We start from the raw sequence: 21015 nt of genomic DNA on the forward strand, positions 1-21015 counted from the left end.
TTACAAATATTGTTACATATACATATGTATAACCTTTGAATATATTAATTCAATTACCCCAATTATGATTGAAGAAATGTCACTCAATTTAAAGTGTCAACATTTATTTTAATGGTAGACTTAAAATATTTTGTTGCTCATAGGTACATATGTGTGTGTGTATCTACCTGTAATAATATGGATGAACACTTCTAATACTTTATAATTTAATCCCTGTGAATTAATTTTAAATATTATAAATATATTTCTCATATACCCACTTATAAAATTCCTCCATATTTTATTAGCTCGCCAACCATTATGATTGTATCAGATATTTAAATTTATGATTTGCTAGATAATTGAGGTAAACTGTGTATGTTTACTATCTATGGGAATGATAAAATGGTAAAAACCTTCTTTTACCTGCTTGTTTTAGTAGAAAGTATTTGCCCTTGATATCCTCGGGAAGATATGAAGTAACTACTATTCATGAGCTCTCCAGGCAAATTTCAATTCTTTCTGCAGTAAAAAGACCAGGACACTTATATCCCATGGAATGTCTTTGGTATGGAAAATCATTCAAGCATTTACCTTCACTACAGCATAACAAGCAATTTCACACTCAATTCAATGCTGACAAGTTTAACCAATGTGGAAAAAACAATATGTACACTACAATAGAATATCCGAACGAAAACAAAGGTGATAATAAAGAATCTGGAAAAATCCATGGAGATCCATCGACACTCATGGATGATATTGGAATTTCCAATGGAGCTAAGTTTCCTGAATGTAAGCACTGTGGGAAGGCTTTTACTCAAGACACATGTCTCATTCAACATTTGAGATCTCACAGCAGAGGGAAGTCACTTGACTGTGAGGAAGGTGGTAAAGCTTTTCTTAGAACCTCAGATCATACTAGACACATGCAAACTCACATTGGAAAAAGGTCTTATAAACGTAAAGAATGTGAGAAAACTTTTACTGGATCTGTTAGCGTCACTCAATATATAAGAATTCACAGTGGAGAGAGGACTTATGAATGTAAGGAATGTGGAAAAGCCTTTAATCATTTCTCAAACTTCAATCAACATATGAGAATTCACAGTGGAGAGAGGCCTTATGAATGTAAGGAATGTGAGAGGGCTTTTAATACATCCACACACCTCAAAGTACATATGAGAATTCACAGTGGAGAGAGACCTTATGAATGTAAGAAATGTGGAAAAGCCTTTAATCATTCCTCAAACTTAAATCAACATATGAGAATTCACAGTGGAGAGAGGCCTTATGAATGTAAGGAATGTGAGAGAGCTTTTATTACATCCACAAACCTCAAAGTACATATGAGAATTCACAGTGGGCAGAGGCCTCATGAGTGTAAAGAATGCAAGAGAACGTTTACTCACTCCAAAAGCCTCATTCAACATATGAGAATTCACAGTGGAGAGATGCCTTATGAATGTAAGGAATGTGGAAAAGCCTTTAATAATTCCTCAAACTTCAATAAACATATGAGAATTCATAGTGGAGAGAAGATATTATTTTAGTAATGAATGTAGGAATTACTTTACTCACACCTCATTAAACATATAAGAATTCAAAGTAAAGGGAAGACTTATGTATGTAAGGAACGTACTAGCAGATTTAGTGAATCCTAAAACTTCACTGTACATATGAGAAACCCATTTGGTAGAGAAGCATTAGGAATTATGACAAAACTGTATCACTCTTTACTAGTGTAATATATTTGTTATTTTGTACTCAGTTTTCTGATCTGCTGACTTCAATAGTTGCAACATACATTTTATGGATCATTATTTTTATTTATATACAAATACTGTTTTATGACCTCATCAATATATAGGGATTTGGAAATGTTTTATACACTTTTTTCTAAAACTTTTATTAAAGACTATATTAACAATCCTGTACCACTTTTTTTCTGAACGTATATTCTTTTATATGAATACATGCTTATGGGGATCTAGCTGTCATATGGTATGTGTATTTATAAGAAGATTACATCAACTTGTTTTTAAGATTCTGTGGCATTCTGTGATCCCATTAGTACTGTTTCAATGTAGTTTCTGCTGGTGTCGCCCAGGTTGATTTCTGGGAGAAGTCAAAATACTATGTCAGTGGTACCAGGAAAGGGCATTCTGGAGGTGAATCACTACACAAGAGCACCATATATGTTGATGTGATGAAATTGTCTATAGCAATCAACTAAAACAAAGTCCAACATGCTGTAAGCCTTCAAAGACACCACAGACAGCCTGGTCTCAAACTAGGACACATAAGAGTTTTATTTTGTTTTCCCAGGAAGAAAATAATGGCTTTTCATCATCCTTGTAAATAATGTGGCTGCTAATCCTAGAAACCACGGTTACTAATTGATGGAATGTCCAATGCACTCTTACTGGTACAGAAACAGACTTGGGCATGTGCTTCTGAGCCAGTGGGTCACATAGTAGTCAGCCATGTATATTTCACTTGACTACCATGTCTAAAGTAAATTTTTACCTTCTTTGCACCAGTTTGTCTTTTTATGCCCAAACAGTATTGGCATATTGGCATTGACCAATACTGGATAATTGGAATGAAAGATTTCTTTTTTTGTTGTTTTGTTTTTAATCATTTTATTAGGGGTTCATACAACTTTTATCACAAACCATACATATATCAATCGTGTAAAGCACACCTGTACATGCATTGCCCTTATCATTCTCAAAACATTTGCTCTCCACTTAAGCTTCTGACATTGGCTCCTCATTCCTCCCTCCCCCCTCCCTCATGAACCCTTGATAATTTTTAAATTACTATTTTCTCATATCGTACACTGTCTGATGTCTCCCTTCACCCACTTTTCTGTTGTCTGTCTCCCAGGGATGAGATTTTATGTAGATCCTTGTAATAGGTTCCCCCATTCCAATCCTCTCTCCCTCCACCCTCCCGGTATTGTCACTCTTAGTACTTGTCCTGAAGGGATCATCCACCCTGGATTCCCTGTGCTTATAGTTCCTATCTGTACCAGTGTACATCCTCTGGTCTAGCCAGATTTGTAAGGTAGAATTGGGATCATCATAGTGGTGGGGTAGGAGGCATTTAGGAACTAGAGGAAAGTTGTATTTTTCCTTGTTGTTACACTACACCCTGACTGGCTCGTCTCCTCCCCACAACCCTTCCATAAGGAAACGTGCAATTGCCTACAGGGGGGCTTTGGGTCTCCACTCCACACAGTCCTTTATTCACAATGATATGATTTTTTGTTCTGATGATGCCTGATACCTGATCCCTTTGACTGCTCGTGATCACACAGGCTGGTGTGCTTCTTCCATGTGGGCTTTGTTGATTCTCAGCTACATAGCTACATTTTTACCTTCAAGCCTTTAAGACCCCAGACGCCATATCTTTTGATAACTGGGTACCATCAGCTTTCTTCACCACATTTGCTTATGCACCCGCTTTGTCTTCAGTGATTGTGTCGGGAAGGTGAGCATCATGAAATGCCAATTTAATAAAACAAAGTACTCTTGAATTGAGGGGGTACTTGAGTGGAGGCCCAATGGAATGGAAGATTTCTGATCTAACTGTGCATACTCAGGATTCTTGACTCCTCCTTCAAGATCCTGACTTCATTTTGTTTTCAATTTATTAGGTCTGATCTCGGACCAACATTTTTGTATCTTCACTTCTACTTAGATCTTGGTTAATTGAGTTTATTTTTTAATGAGGAGGGTGCCGTTTTATCACCTGGAGTTTCTCCATCCTAAACTTTAAAAATATTAAGGTCCTGTCTCCTGAAGACAAATAACCTATCTTTTGGATTAAGGGAGATTCACGACATTTCTATATTCTTAATTTGGTCATTCTATGTTCTGGTGAACATTAGGCATAGGTTTTTTGGGTATGTGTGTAATTTATTGACATTTGTCCATTTCTCTCAGTTTAAAAAGTATCAAGTTAAGAAGTTTATTTGTCTTAGATAAAAGACATAAGTTTAAATTCATATTTTCGATGTGGAAATTCCCCACTCAAAACTGTTTTCAAATGATTGAATTTCAGGGGAGAACATGGCTGCCAGAAAGACCCTTCTAGCAAACTCAACCAGTTTCAGTCAAAATATAACTATAATATATCTTATTTTTTATTTCTTTCTTAAAAAGCAAAACAAAACCATAATCCCCCACCCCGCCCAGATAACCCAGAACTCTATATAACAGCAAGTCTATCAGGCTCCCTCTCCTTCAACTCAGCGACTAACCAGTGCTGTCATTTACCACCTCATGACCTCCCCCTGAGTAGAAGTACCCCTGTCCCACCACTAACACCTCAGACCTCCATTCCTACTGGACTTCCATTTCCTATCTGAGACCCCTGCGTTGATGACACAGAAACCCAATGCCTCTCCACTGTTTCCTATGTGACACTGACACTTAAAGCCCGGAAACAGAGTGCTGCCAACCCAAAAGGGGGTGGGAGGCTTTTTTAATAAAGGAAATAACATCGATTTGTTGCACTCTTCGTGTATTATATAGGGAATTGATAAATGACTCTGATAGATTACTAGATATACTCTATATATACCACACTCACCACTGCCTCAAGACCCACCCCCCTTTTTTCAGTGGTACACACTTTCACATAAATGAACAAGTACTAGAACACCTCTTGAAATTCCATTTTCTAAATCAAAAAACATTATACTTAGCCAGAACACCATTTATAATTATAACATCACTTAAACCCTACTCTTGTGCTAATGTATCCTATTCTCTGAACTTACCCATCTATCAAGCTTTCTTCATCTCCACACAACACTATTTACAGCTATCTGATTTTCTCCTCTAACCCAAAGATCCAGCACCACATGACCTCTACACAACTCTCAAACCTGCACACAATCTATATTTGAAGCAATGTGCCACAAAATATCTTAAACTCCTATCTATCTATCTATCTATCTATCTATCTATCTATCTATCTCACAATCCGTTTTAAACCTCCCCGTATCGACATTGTTTGCTCCCCAAATCTCTTCACCCTAACTACTCCCCCAACGTTCCCCATAAAACAATGCATCATTTATTGTCTCTATGCATCCACTCCTCCTGTGGTTCACACACTAGGAAACACAATATAAATAGTAAAAGACAAAAAGAGAACAAACCCGCAAAGAGAAAATAATTATACTAATATAAAAGAATGATAAAAATGAAAATTTAAGAAATAAAGCACCGTCAATATTTAAAAGTCCAGAAAAAATTTTTCTGTCATGAAAACAAGTGTGAAATAATTGACCCTATAGCCAAGACAGGTTGGATCATGAGAATGCCACTCGAACTTGTATCATCTTATCCCTTGATCATGTTGCCCATCGTCTCAGTCTGATATTCAAGTTTTTTCCAGTCCCTCCACAGTGGCTAGAGGGCATCTACCAGAGGCTTGCTCTGACTAGATATTCTGCAGATAGACTGTGGGCTTGCACTGTCCACCTAGCCTTCAACATATGGGATATCCACAATGTCAACCCCCATCCTCCTTCCTCACAGGTGAATTTTGTTATCCTCCTTTTCGCATCACACACGCTGTTGTGTTTCTTCCCTGTAGACTTAGTGGATGGGTCACTTAGATGGATGATTGTTTGAAGACAAGCCTTTAAGACCCCAGACAGGATTCCAATAGATAGCTGGACTCCACTGGTTTTCTTCACCACACTTTGCTCTAGCAACTTTATCTATGGTGATCTCTCCATGATGGAGAATCTCCAGCAGGGCCATGTTCTGGGAACTATTCTTGGATTGAGGTGAGAATTAAGTGGCCTCCCAGAAAACCATGCGCTTGTTCACTTGTTATGAAAGCCTCTGATTTACTTTAGCGGTCACATTGTGACAAACAATACCAGAAAACCAACAGTGTCACCCAAAAATAAACTCAGGGCGGGAAATACACGCAACGAAGAAACAAAAAAACGAAAGAAAAAGAAAATCACTGTAAATCAGCCCCTAAGGTATAAGGCAATTTCATTGATAAAATCAACAATTTATTCAATGACATGGAGTTTTAGATACCCTTTAAATGAGGAGGCTATTTTACTATTGTCCACCTGGAAATCTCTCTCTCGCTCTCTCTGTCTCTCTCTCTCTCTCTTCTTTCCCTTTTTGTCATGTTGTTCTTCCTGAGGGTTCGCCCAAATGATGTCAGTTGCTGTCTTGCCATTCTCACTTCCGGGTATATTTATCATATGTGTGTTTGAAATAAAAGGTTATTTCCTTCTGTGTATAATTTTTGATTTTACAGATTTTATATTTACATTCCACACCATTTAAAAATTAAAATGAAAATACTTTAAGATAAAAATCACAGTCCCAATTAGTTACCAAAATATAGAAGCTGACGAGAGCACACCCTGCAGATTCCCCGGCGATGGAAATTTCCCACTTCCGCCTCCAAAGCTGCAGGAGCTGCCTGCCCGACCAAGCGATGTTTTCAATTTGGACCACAGATGGGAGATATAAAAGCCAGGCTTTCTGGAAGCTGATAAAAAAGCCTTTGGCAGTCTTCACTGCTGTGACTACAGGATTTTCTCTGGGGTCCATAACTCTCAGCATGCTGGACCTGGCTCAGTCCCCACATGTTCTGGAGAAGGTCCCTAAGGAGGGGGTGCCTAAGGCTCAGATGAAGGACCACAAGAAAGGTTAGCACAGCCAAAAGCACACCTACTCAGTGTATGTCCACAAGGTGCTGAAGCAGGTTCGCTCGGACTCTTTGGTCTTCCACGCATTCCAGCACATCAGGCGTCTCACCAGTCACATTCCAACAAGTGCTCCACCACCACAGCCAGAGACATCCAGATAGCCATGTGCGTGATGCTGCCTTGAGAGTTGGCCAAGCACTCCATGGCCAAGGGCACCAAGGCCGCCGCCCACTACACCATCTCCAAGTAAATTGGCCTTTAGCCTCACAGCGCTCTAAACCCATAGGCTCTTTTCAGGGCCACTTCCATTTGCATCCCAAAAAAAGAGCTCAAACACTATGGCACTACCTAGCTTTTTGTTAGTTTGGGTCAGTTTGCTTTTTGACATTTTTGTGCATAGTGTATTTAGTTAGATAATATTCATAATGGACACATTCTTTTCTTTTTGAATACTCTTTGGGACACTTGATCCACATATCCCACAATTCAGTAGTTCAATCATCTCAAGAAAAATTGTGCAGTCATTACCACAATCCATTTCACATTCTCTCCGGGTCCCTCTCACACACACTCACCCACGATTAAATTGGCTTTAAGATGACCTTCAGTTCTAATGCTCAGTCCCCTCCCACCTTCATTTTTCACTCCCCAAATCCCCTCAACCTCCTCAGCTCCAACACCACCCCCAACCCATACCCGAACCTCCCCTACAAACCCTTGCATCAGTTATTATCTCTAGGCATCCACTCCTTCTGTGCTCCACAAACTGGTAAACCCAACAGACACACAAAAAAAGAGAATAAATGAAGTGGTAAGGAAAAATCCAGAGTAATATATAGTTAAAAACACAAACAATGGGTAAAGAAAACAGACCACCATCGATATTTTGATACCAGGGAAGACATTCTGGTAGGGCCTGGAAGGGATGTCAACTGACCAAGTTTAGAGGTGGAACCAGCATCATCAGGACTGCTATGTTTGAGAGCAGGGCGCATCCAGACCTTCGTCTATGGCTACAGGGGATCTGCCAGTGAATTAATATCTGAATACATACCCTGCAGATGGATTTGGGGTTCAAAATCTGGGTCAAAAATTTTTAAAGTAGTTTTCTTGATATAATATTCACATATCGTACACTTCATACTGAAATCAACTTTTAAAAGCATTATATCTATATCTCCTCACAACCAGTTCTAATGTAACCCCCCCCAATCTCTCATTCTTGGTTTGCTTCCCAAATCCCCTCATCCTCCATACTCCCCCATTCCCCAAGTGCCCCCCAAACCAATGTATCACTTATTGTTTCTGCATCCACAACTCCTGTGGTTCACACACCAGGAAACACAATAGGAACAATAAAAGACAAAAAGAGCACAAAACCACAAGGAGGAAATATAAACAACAACAATAATATAAAGGAACAATAAAACTGAAGTATAAGAAAGAAGGAAAAAAACACCATCAATATTTAAAAGTAGAGAGATGAAATTTCTGTCAAGGAACGAGTGAGAAACAGTTGACCCTAGAGCAAAGGCAGGTTGGATCCTGAGGTATGCCAACTGAAATTGGATCATATTATGCCATGGTTCGATCCACCATGATCACACTGGCCATCATCTCAGTCTGATAGTCAAGTTTTTCCAGTCCCTCGACCATGGTGACAGGGCATCTGCCAGAGGCTTAATGTGACTAGATATTATGCAGATTGATTGTGGGCTTCCACTGTCCACGTAGGCTTCAACATATGGAATATCCTTAATTTCAATCCGATCCTTCTCCTTCATCATATGTGGATCTTGCATCACACCAGCTGTGGTGCTTCTTCCCTGTGTACTTAGTCGATGGCTCACTTAGATGGCTGCTTTTTTTAATAAAAGCCTTTAAGACCCCAGACACTATTCCAATAGATAGCTAGGCCCCACCAGCTTTCTTCATCACAATTTGCTCTAGCCACTTTATCCATGGTGATTTCTCCATGTAGGTGAATCTCCAGCAGAGCCAAGTTCAGGGAACTGACTATTCTTGGATTGAGGTGAGAATTAAGTGGCATATCAGAAAACCATACGCTTGTTCACGGGTTGTGATTGCCTCTGGTTTCCTGTGGCAGGCATATGGTGACAAACACAAAACCCAAAACAAACAGTGACACACAAACAAAATTTGGGGGTGGAGGGAGGGGGGAACACAACCAAGAAACAAAAAAAGAAAATCACTGTCAATAACCCACTCCCTGGGGTATAAGGCAAGTGCATTGATAAAATCAACAATTTATTCAATGACATAGAATTACAAGTACCGTTTATATGAGAAGGGTATGTGAATATTTTCCACCTGGGAATCTCTCTCCCCTTTCTCTGCACACCCCCTGCCCATTTTGTCCTGTTGTCCTTCCTGTGCGCTTGGGAAATTGATGTCAGGTGATGTCTTGCTATCCTAATTTCTAAGGCAAGGTTAATGTGTGTGTATTTGAGATAATAGATGATTTTCTTGCATGTACTGTTTTGGATTTTCCACAATATTTTATTTTTACATCCCTCCCCATTGAAAAAAAAGAAACCTTAGCATAAAATCACAGAAACCAATGAGTTACCATAGTAAAGAACAGGACTGGAGAATAACCTGCTGGCTCCCCACCCAGGGCAATTCCCTCTTCCACCTCCAGTGCCTCTGGGGTAGCCTGTCTAGCCAGGAGTTGTTCTCAAATCTGTCCAAATACTGTAGATACAAAGGCCAACCTCTCAGCAAGCTGCTCACAAATCCTTTGGCAGTTTTCATTGCTGTGACTGCATGATTCTGTCTGGAGTCCTTAACTCTCAGGATGCCAGACCCAGCTCAGTGTGAGGCTGCCCTGGAAAAGGTGCCTAAGGCTCAGAGGAAGGACCACAAGAAAGGCCAGTGCAGCCACAAGGAGACCTACTCTTTATACGTGCACAAGAAGCTCAAGCAGGTTCACCCAGACTACTTGGTCTACCACACTTTTGAGCTCATCTCCCGACAGGTGTCTCACCTGGAACATTCCAAGAAGCACTCCACCTTCACGGCCAGAGACATCCAGACTGCCATGTGCCTGCTGCTGACTGGAGAGCTGACCAAGCACGCCTTGGCCGAGAGCATCAAGGCCTTTTCCTGCTACACCAGCTCCAAGTAGATTGGCCTTTAGCTTCACAGCACTCTAAACCCATAGGCCCTTTGCAGGGACACTTCCATTAAAAAAAATTAGGTTTAAGTTGTTTTTTATTTTAATCATTTTATTGGGGGCTCATACAACTCTTATCACAATCCATCCATCTATCCATTGTGTCAAGCACATTTGTACATTTGTTGCCATCATCATTCTCAAAACATTTGCTTTCTGCTTGGACCCTTGGTATCAGCTCCTCATTTTTCCCCTCCTTGCCCACTCCACCCCCCATGAACCCTTGATAATTTATAAATTATTATTTTGTCATATCTTACACTGTCTGACGTCTCCCTTCACCCACTTTTCCCCCAGGGAGGAGGTTATATGCACATCCTTATAATTGGTTCCCCCTTTCCTCCCCCACCCTCCCTCCACCCTCTCAATATTGCCACTCTCAGCATTGGTTCTGAAGGGATCATCTGTCCTGGATTCCCTGTGTTTCCAGTTCCTATCTATACCAGTTTACACAGTCTTGTCTAGACAGATTTGTAAGGTAGAACTGGGATCATATCATTGACAATGATATGATTTTTTATTCTTTGATGCCTGATACCTCATCCCTTTGAAGCCTCGTGATATTTCATTTTGTTCACAGTTATTCTTCCATGTGGACTTTGTTGCTTCTGAGCTAGATGGCTGCTTGTTTACCCTCAAGCCTTTTAAACCCTAGTTGCTATATGTTTTGATAGCTGCACACCATCAGCTTTCTTCACATTTGCTTATGCACCTGGGCCACTTCCATTTTTATCTCAATGAAAACTGTCAAACACTATGAAACTACCTGGTTATTGTTTGTTTGGTTGTTTGGTGGCTTGCTTTGGTTTGCTTTTGGACTCTTTTGTGCATAGTTTACTTAGTGAATTTTTGTGAAGGATATCTTTTATTTTTGAACACTTTTTGGGTCACTTAGTCCACATATCCCACAATTCACTAGTTCAATCATCACAAAAAGAGTTTTGCAATCATTACCACAATCCATTTCATAACAATGCCTTTCCCCTGAACATATACCCCTAACGATTAAATCCCCTTTAAAATGACTTTCAGTTCTAACGCTCAGCCCCTCCCACCTTTATTCTTGACTCCCCAAATCCTTTCAACCTCCCCACTTACGCCACCCACCCCAACCTGGATATCCCCTGCAAACCTTTGCATCAGTTATTATTTCTAGGCATCCACTCCTTTGGTGCTCCACAATAAAGAACACAAACTAAATAAAGTGGGAAGGAAAAAAACAGAGTGAAATATAGTTAAAAATTCAAACAGTGAGTAAGAAAAAGCACTGCCATCGATATTTTTAAAGCCATGCAAGACACTTTGTTCCTGGAACCATGTGGAGATCTCTGAACCTAGAACAGCTTCTGATCAGGCCTGGAGGGAGGTCAGCTGGCCACATTTCAAGTTGGAACCAGTATCATCAGGACAAAAATCTTTGTTTGAGAGCAGGATGCATCTGGAATCTTGCCTGTGGATACAGGGGATCTGTGAGCTGCTTCATCTCTGACTACATAATGTGCAGATGGATTTGGTGTGCAAAAGTTGAGCCAAAAACTTTTAAAGTAGTTTTCTTGGCATAATAGTCAAAACAGTACACTTCCATACTTAAATCACCTTTTAAAAGAATATATATATATATATATATATATATACACATCATTATAAGTCCTAGTGTTTCCCCTCCCTTATTCATGGTTTGCTCTTCAAATCCCCTCACCCTCCATACTCCCCCACTCTCCACGTGTCCCATAAACCAATGCATCATTTATTGTCTCTATGCATCCACCCCTCCTGATATTCACACACCAGGAAACCCAATAGGAACAATAAAAGACAAATAGAGCACAAAACAACAAGTAGAAAATAAAACAAAAATAATAATATAACTAAACAATAAATATGAAGAGTAAGGGGAAAAACTCAACATTTGAAACTCCAGAGGAGAAATTTCTGTCGTGGTATGAGCAAGAAATATTTGACCCTAGAGCAAAGATAGGGTAGATCCTGAGGTATGCCAACCGAACATGTATCATATTATACCATGATTGAATCCACTGTGATCACGTTGCCCATCATCTCAGGCTGATAATCAAGTTTCTCCAGCCCTCACCAGTGGGGAGAGGGCATCTGCCCAAGGGTTGATGTGACCAGATATTCTGCAGATAGATTTGGGCTTGCACTCTTCATTGAGACTTCAGCATATGAGATATCCCCAATGTCAATCCCCATGCTTCTCCTTTGTAGGTGGATTCTGTTATCCTCCTTTTCGTATTTCCCTTGGTGTGCTTCTTCCCTGTGGACTTAGTGGATGGCTTACATAGATGGCTGCTTGTTTTAATATAAGCCTTTAAGACCTCAGACCCTCTTCCAGCAGATAGCAGAGCCCGGCCAGCTTTCTTCACCACACTTTTCTCTAGCCACCTTATCAATGATGATCTCTTCATGCGTGAAGACAAGTCTCCAGCAGGTCCAAGTTCAGGGAGCTTACTATTCTTGGATTGAGATGAGAATTCAGTGGGATCCCGGAAAACCATACTCTGTCTCTGGTTCACTTTGGTGGGCATATGGTGACAAACACAAAACAGTGGAACACAAACAAATCTCAGAGGGGAAAGAAAACTCAACCAAGAAACAAAAGCGAAAATCACTGTCAATCATTCCCCTGGGGAATAAGGCAACTGCATTGATAAAATCAACAATATATTCAATGACAAAGAATTTCAGATACCGTTTATACGGGGAGGCTTTGTGAGTATTGCCCACTTTGCAATCTCTCTCTTTCTCTTTTCCTTTTTGTCGTGATGTTCTTCCTGAGGGCTTGCTCACATAATGTCAGGGGATGTCTTGCCAGCCTCACTTTGGAGGCAGCGTTGAAGTATGTGTTTGTGAGAATAAATGATTTCCTTGTGTGTACTGTTTTGGATTTTCCCCAAGATTTTAATTTTACATTCCACACCATTAAAAACAAAAAAAAAAGACATTAATAGAAAATCACAAAAGCCAAATAGTTACCATAGTATAAAACAATACCAGAGCACAACCTGCAGGTTCCCTGCCCAGGACAATTTCTGTCTTCAGCCTCCAGTGCATCTGGGGGCCCATTCCTGCCCCAAGAGGTTCTCAATTCAGTCTGCAGATGGGAGATCTAAAGGCCAACCTCTCAGCAAGTTGCTCACAAATCCTCTGGCACTATTCGCTGCTGTGACTGCATGATTCTTTCTCAAATCCTTACCCTCAGCATGCTGGACCCGGCTCAGTCAGAGCCTTCCCTGGAGAAGAGCCCAAGGAGGTGGTGCCTAAGGCTCAGAGAAAGGACCACATGAAAGTCCAGCAGAACCACAAGGAGACCTACTCTGCTTATGAGCACAAGGTGGTCAAGCAGGTTCACCCGGACTCCTGGTCTACCATATGTTTGATTGCATCACCTACCAGGCTTCTCATCTGATGCATTCCAACAAAACGCTCCACCATCACAGCCACGGACATCCATACTGCCATGTGCCTGCTGTGCCTGGAGAGCTGGCCTAACACTCCATGGCCAAGGGCACCACGGCCATCGTCCACCACACCAGCTCCAAATAAATTCCCTAAAAACTCACAGCTCTCTAAACCCAAAGACCCTTTTTACAGCCTTACAATGTAATCATTTCCATGATGAGATATGCTGTAGGCAGCCGATGATTTTGAGGTTTCTTTACTGGTGTGTGTGGTCTCTCCATATAAACGGATTTTTTTCTGGAAACAATCTAGCTGTTTGCTAGATCTGGGCACTTCCCTGACCTGAAGGTCTTGAGACTGCATCTTGCCATGTTTTTGTGGTTCAGTGCCATGGAGTGAGTTCTGACCCATACTGACGCTATGCACAATAGAATTGTACAATGTCTGGTCCTGTGTCACCATCACAATTGTCCCTGTGCTTGAGCTCATTTTTGCAACCACTATGTCAGTTCATCTCCGTAGCCTTTGCCCTCCTTCACTGCCACTCTGCTTTCCAAAGAATGATGTCCTTCTTCAGGGACTTGTCTCCCAGGACAACATGTCCAAATTATGTAAGATAAAGTCTCCCCATCCTTGCCTCCAGGGAGCAAGGATGCTCCTCGTTCTTCTTCCATGTCTTTGTTGGATATTAAACTTTCACATGCGTATGATGCCTTTAAAAGTTCCAAGCATTGGGGCTGGAGTACCTTTGCCCTCAAGTATCATCCTTACTTTTAAAATACCTTCAAGAAGTCTTAGGCAGCAGATTTACCCAATGCAATGTGTCATTTGGTCTCTTCACTGCTGCTTCCATGAACATTGATTGTAGTTCCAAGCAAGACAAAAATCTTGACAGCATCAACCTTTTCTCCATTTATCATGGTGTTACCAGTTGTTACACTTGTGAAGATTTGGGTCTTCTTCACATCGAGTACATCCATACTGAAGGCTATGGTACTTGATCTTTATCAGCAAGTGCTTCAGGGCCTTACTTTCAACCACCAAAGTTGTGTCATATCACAGGATTTTAACAAGTCTGACCCAATTCTGTTGAGTTACTGTTTTTCTTTTTTTTTTTTTTTATGGTTGCTCCAGCTTATTTTTTTTTTTATTTTTTTTTAAAATCATTTTATTAGGGGCTCATACAACTCTTATTACAATCCATACACACATCAATTGTGTAAACCGCATTTGTACATTCATTGCCCTCATTATTCTGAGTTACTGTTTTTCATATCATCCTGGTTCCCTAAGGATTTGCTTAGCATACAGGTTGTATAAGTATGTTAAGAGGGTACAACCTTGACACACATGTTTCATGATTTAAATGCATGAAATATTCCCTTGTTCTCTTTTAACTGTTGTCTCTTGATCCATATAGGGTCCACAAGATCACAATGAAATTTGCTATAATTACCATTTTCCCAAGGGTATCCAGAGAGTGTTATGATCCACCCAGTTGAATGCTTTTATGTAATCAACAAAAGACAAGTAAACATCTTTCTGATATTCTCTATTTTGAGCTAAGATCAATCTGACATCGGTAATGGTGTCTCTTGCTCTGATTCCTCTTCTGAATCCAACTTGAACGTCTGGCAGCACCTTGTCAATGTATTGCTGCAACTTTTGTTGAATGATCTTTGGCATAATTTTACTTGAATGTGATATCATCAATGTTGCTATATAATTTCACAATCTGCCATATTATAGTCTGTTTATTTTGCATTCTACAATCCTCAAGGAAGAAGCATATCCTGCATCCTGAGGGTGTTGGATTGAGCAGACACTGCAGTTACCTGAGTCAGAAGCTTTCGTTCTGCTTTCTTATGTCCATCCTGTGTCTTGCACAGGCTTTATAACTGTGTGGTGGAAAGTGAGTAATGTGACTAGAAATTTCTCTAAATCTTTTTGAGGATCTCCTGGTGAGTGTGGATAGGTGTGTGGTGGGAGGGGGGTGCCAGCACCCCACCACTAATCACGGGTTTGATCTGGATAAATCAATGATACTATACACAAGTCAGGATTTTTTTTTTTGGAGCTGATTGATCAGCAGGACCAATGAGCACCCATGCAGACCCTTGGGCCTCAACATCCAGAGTCTGTTAAGGCATGAGTCCTCAGCTATTGTTTGTCTGGAATGGCTTCCCACTGTACTATTGCCATCATTCTCACCCTTGTTCATGGCAGCTGTTGATGGGAGCCACAGTGAGACAGTGACGTCCATGGTGGTGTCCTTGCCCTTCATCTTGCTCCTCCTGGAGGATCTGAAGTCATGGCAGCCTTACTGGGACATCTTCAGGGCTACACTAAACAGTCTTGATATCCTCATTGTCTAGAATATTAAGTGCTGGATTTACAGGCAGAAATTGACACCAACTTCTTTAACCTGTGTTCTGGAGTTCAGTCTAGCACCTCTGTGCTGTCATCAGAGTTGCCAGAGGCTGTCAAGCCCTGGACTGAGACTCAAAATGGAGATTATTTCCTATCAGGGGAGCAGCATCAGCCCTTGGCTATCATTGAGGTATTCAGATACCTGTGCTTTGAAAGAGCCACCCCGTATTAATTCATCCCTTTACCTGGCCAAGATAATCCATGTACTCACATCCCAAAGTTCTGGGATCATTCTGAAATTCAGGGTGTATGGAATGAAGAAGCTACTTGATCAATTTGCCTCTCAATTGGGCCATCTGCATCAGCTCCGCTATCTCATCATGGAATCTGTCCACTGACTCGAGGAAAATTGCTGCTCAGATTCTTGCAGAATCCTTTGTATATGCTCAGCATAACAGAGTGCGAGCTTTGGGGCTCTGACTTGAATACCTGTCCTCATGTCACAACACCAGACACCTTTGATCCCTGGATTTGATTGGTCTTTCCATGGTTGCCTTAAGTCAGGCCTTCCTCCCAGTTCAGGTCCTTAATCACCCTGATCCACTTCAACTTAATTCCCTGTAGCAATTATGGGACTCTTAGTCCAGGGCCTTGCAGCCTGCTCCGAGCCTCTGTTTAAAGCCCAGAACCCTGGTGTTTTGTGGAAACCCAACCTCCATGATGGTCTTGAAGGTCCTGCTGCACCATGCTGTCACAGGATGCAAGTTCTCCATTAAGGAACTATCTGTATTTCAGGATTGCTATGTGGGTCTTAAAGGTTCTCTGATCGAGGCATCTTGGAGAGGTCATGAGGGCACTGAGACTGTCCTGATGTCTAACAGGCCCCATTCAATAGTCTGTGTTCTGAGTCCTTGTTACAGAGAGTGTCATATGATCATCATCCAGATGGACAGGTGACACGATAACTCTCTCCTTTGCCCTGTGTTCTCCAACCTAACTTCTGACCCTGAACATCAATCCCATTTGGCAGATGTTTCCTAAGTTAGTGAGGTTTCATTAAGTTTATGAATTAGATCATGTTTGCTGTGATTAAGATGGATGATGAAGGTGAGGGTTAGAGCATGAGTCTGGTTCCCAGCCTGACTGAAGTCAAATGTTTACTTGCTTCACATCTCATTCCTATTAGGGATCAGAGGAGAGAGAAGCTAGCAGGCAAAGGGACTGCTGACCACCATCAAGATACAGCAGACAAGAGCACAGGATGTGTTTGTAAAGCAAAGCCCCTGCCCTTGGAACATTCTGTAACTAGGCTTCATGGATGCAAAGATGAATAGGATCCCCTAGGAATGTAGGCACTCCAGATGTTGAAAAGTGAAAAGGAACTTCCCCTACCACCATCCAAGATAGAACCCCATTGCTACAACCATACCCTCGATTTCCTTTTCCCACCTCCTCAGCCCTTTTAAAATCCATCCACTCCTGGTATTTCATTCTCCGGTGGTTGTCCTACATAACTGAAGCATGTTATCTTTTGCTTGGCATGGGTGTATTCCAATGTCTATTCAGAATCTGTGGAGATCTGCTCTACTCAGTAGAAATGGTTATCCAGAGAGGGGGTACAGGTCACCCTCTTTATATTTCCCATATCACCATGTTTGAAGCTTCACTTTGCATACCTTTCCCACCAGTGATGCCTTATTGGCTGTGTCGTCTTGGTTGGACAGTGCTTCTCAGTGCTTAGGCAGCTATATCATGATGTTAGTTTGGTAACCCCAGTGGAGTAGGGAATTTAGCCCTAGTAGTGCTGTGACAGACATGTTCGACAGCTAAGGACATGATCTGTGGGCTACTCCTACTTGTTACTTCACTGGGAAGGACAATGATAGGTTTATATCCTGAGAAACAATAAAAGGGGTGGCTATCTAGGGTGCTGAATAAACTCCATGAGAGTGGTCTGTTTGAGGTAGTGTAAAACGTTATATCTTGGGCTCCAAACCAAAAGACAGTGCTTGCACACAAGTCTGCATGGCATAGTTTCAATGACATTACAGAAGTACATTCACCAAGCTCTACTCAGCATAAAGGGGGTGTAATAATTCGGAGGTGTTGTTCATCCTCTATCTTACTGCCTTTGCAGTTGATCTCTAGCATGCTTTCTGTTATGCATACCTTATTTTCCTGCGGTGGGTCTATTCTGTGTCAACTTGGTTGGGCCATGATACTCAGTAGATTGGCAATTGTGCCACCTTGTAAATTTGAAGCTCCAGTTGTGTGAAGGCTTATTTGTAGGTCTGTAACCTCAAATTACTCCAGCAAAGAAAGATGAGACTGCTCCCATTGAGATTTATAGCACTGGAGGTTTTACAGAGGAGGTCTTCTCAGGCCTACATGGTAGATGTGAGGGAATATAGAGTTCATAAAAGGGTGTTTAGTTTCTCTTATATATTACGAATATTATTTTCCATTTGTATAATAGTCCACCATGTGTGAGCTTATGTGATAAACCATGTCACAAGTGTAGGTTGGAGTACCCAACCTTTGATCCCTTTACCACCCTGATTTTTAGAGGAGTTATTGAGTCAGTTCTAACTCATTGCAAGTCTATGTTGTAGCATGCAGTTGAATCAGAGCAGAAACAAAGACACGGACACGGGGAATGTGGTTTAATACTAACGACGGGCTAACACCTCTGGCTGGATGTCGCGCTGATGGCCGCCCTGCAAAGTCTTTTATTTTCTCTGCTACCTAGGGCTTGGGTTAGTAAGCATGCATGCACTTCCTCAAAGCACACAAGGAACGAGAGAGCAGACTAGTCACTAGGTTCTCACAACAAACTGCCTTCAGGAAACTCAAGGCATTATTCCTGGAGGAGTGCAGTGCCCTCGGTCAGTTCCTGCTCCCAGACCTGCATCCAAGCCCTTTGAAGCCCAGGTTCCTAGACCCCGTCGTTTGTGAGGGGCAGCTTGTGTCCATGAAAACAGTCCACTGCCTTAAGCCTCTGTTATCTCTTTCGGGGCCAACACTATGTAGACCAAAAAGGGACATAATCAGTCCTATGCCATCCTTACAATGTGCTGATGCTTGAGCCCATTTTTGCAGCCCCTGTGTCAGTCCATCTCACTGAGGGGCTTCCTTTATTATTCACTGCCCCCTAATTTCCCTAACATGATGTCATTCTTTAGGGACTGGTATCTCCTGACAATATATGCAAATTATATTAGACAAAGTCTTGCCATCTTTGCCTTTAAGGAGCACTCTGGACATGGGTTCGTAAGCACATGTGCACTTCCTCAAAGTACACAAGGAACAAGGGTGTAGACTAAGCACTAAGTTCTCATAACAAACTGTCTTATCAGGAAACTCAAGGTGCTAGTCCTTGAGAAGGATTTGTTTTCTCTTTGGGCAGTCCATGGTATTTTCAATGTTTTCTGCCATTACTACATTCTAACACTTTGATTCTTCTTCAGTCTTCCTTTCTATACACTGAAGAATGTACAACTTTCACATTCATTTTTCACAGGCAATTGAAAATGCTGTCTGTACATTTGTTTAATTTCCTATTCTCAATTGTGTTTTAAATATATTACCATGTGCTAAATCAATGACACTATAAACATAAGTATCATATGCTACAAGGAGATGACTGATAAAGTTCTCTGCCACAAAACAACAAAAATGTGTGTGAGGTGAACCAGAGGTGAATAGAAAATGCAGTTAGGGGTGGATGTGGGTTTCGCACTTAGCCCTAGCTCAATCTAAGAACAATTAGTTCTTATGACATGGCCCTGATCAATATGTGCCCTTTTGAAGGAACCACAGATGATATGGGTGCTACAGCAAAGTGTGGTGAAGAAATTAGATGGTATGTGGCTATTGGAAATAACAGTGTCTGGGGCCGTAAGGCTTGTTTTTAAACAAACAAATGTTACATCTAAGTGTAATGTCAACTAAGCCCACATAGAAGAAGAACACCAGCATGCACGATCCAAGGATTGTCCATAATAACATAGAAAACTGATGGAGAAAATGGTATTAGAGCTTAACTTTTTAAACTCTGATTTGCAGAAGGCTATGGATGACACTTGAAGACCAAAATACATTTGTAGGATCTACATATGGAATAAGCTTCTGGTGATTTCTCTCTGACCATAATTAGGGAAGGGAATAACCTGGCTATCAGACAGAGTATTATAGAGATGATTGTAGTGGATTGAAATAAAAATCTGACTTGAATAGTTAAAAACTTGTCATTTGATCTTGTTTTTAATACTTTATGGATTTGTTTTTCAAATTGAGTTTTGTCTTTGTTGTTGTTGTTATTGTTGGCAGTCTTCTTGACTCTGTTACGAATCTTTGTATATATATTTGGCATATAGAACCCAGCGTGGGTGACTCTATAGAAACTATAACTACATTAAGGGTTCATAGTGGGAGACAATGGGAGGTTGATATCAAGACATATTGTCAGAGCCCGCCGACGAGTTGAACAGTCCTGAAAGGGGGAGTGAGGATTAAGGAAAGAAAGAGAGACAGAAAGTATTGGGAGGGCAACAGTAAATACTGAAGCCCAGAGTTTATTCTACATCTTCCTTTTATACATGCAGAAACAACCCGGGGCTATATTTTCTCATTGTTAAGCAAGCACATTGGATACACATCAACAACTCTATGTTTTTCCAAACCAAGCATCCTTGAGAAAATTAACCATCCTGATTTCCCAGAACTTGCATACTTCCTTGTTCTTTTCCTTAGTCTCAATGTCAAGCCGCAGAAGCAAGCAGCAGATACTGACACCTGAGTTGATATCTTCTCAGCTGTTTCAAGGCTGAATCTTAATGGCCTTCAACAAAATATAAGAAAAAAGCAAATGTTTGAAACTGATAGATAGTCATTTCCATGACATGATACAACTATTGAATATGATGTCTGAATTATGTCTCAAAATGATTTGAAGAAAAATAAATAAAAAGAAAATTCCAAGGCTCCTGCGGGCACACTTTAAGATCCTCAAGCTAACATCTTTGCTTTTCAACACTTTCAAGTGGTCTTTTGAAGCGGATTTATCCAATGCCATGGTTCACTTGATCTCTTGACTTCTGCTTCCATGGGCACTTATTGTGCACTCAAGCAAGATGAAATTATTAACAATCCCAATATGTTCTAAATTTCTCATTATGCTACTTATTGGTCCAGTCACCTAAAAATTTATCTTTCTACCCACCCAAATGGGGAGAGAATGAATTTTTGCTTTCGAAAGCCTTACATGTGTAGTATTTATCCCTTTTTTAATGAGCATATGTAACAGAAGGCATGCAAGTCTACTTTTGGGATGAATTGGGTGCATTTT

The 21015-nt window shown here is 40.9% G+C and overlaps 1 protein-coding gene across 1 annotated transcript; it reads left to right on the forward strand.

The window, feature by feature from the left end:
• Window positions 1-9500: 9500 nt before the first annotated feature.
• On the forward strand, window positions 9501-9830 carry LOC101650839 (histone H2B type 1-O-like). The gene has a single exon (XM_013008662.1). It carries the CDS (start codon window positions 9501-9503, stop codon window positions 9828-9830), a length of 330 nt encoding a protein of 109 aa, XP_012864116.1.
• Window positions 9831-21015: the final 11185 nt, after the last annotated feature.

The sequence above is a fragment of the Echinops telfairi genome, unplaced genomic scaffold (genome assembly GCF_000313985.2).
Source record: "Echinops telfairi isolate 266 unplaced genomic scaffold, ASM31398v2 ScPeMD7_74;HRSCAF=306, whole genome shotgun sequence".
NCBI classification, from domain to species: Eukaryota; Metazoa; Chordata; class Mammalia; order Afrosoricida; family Tenrecidae; genus Echinops; species Echinops telfairi.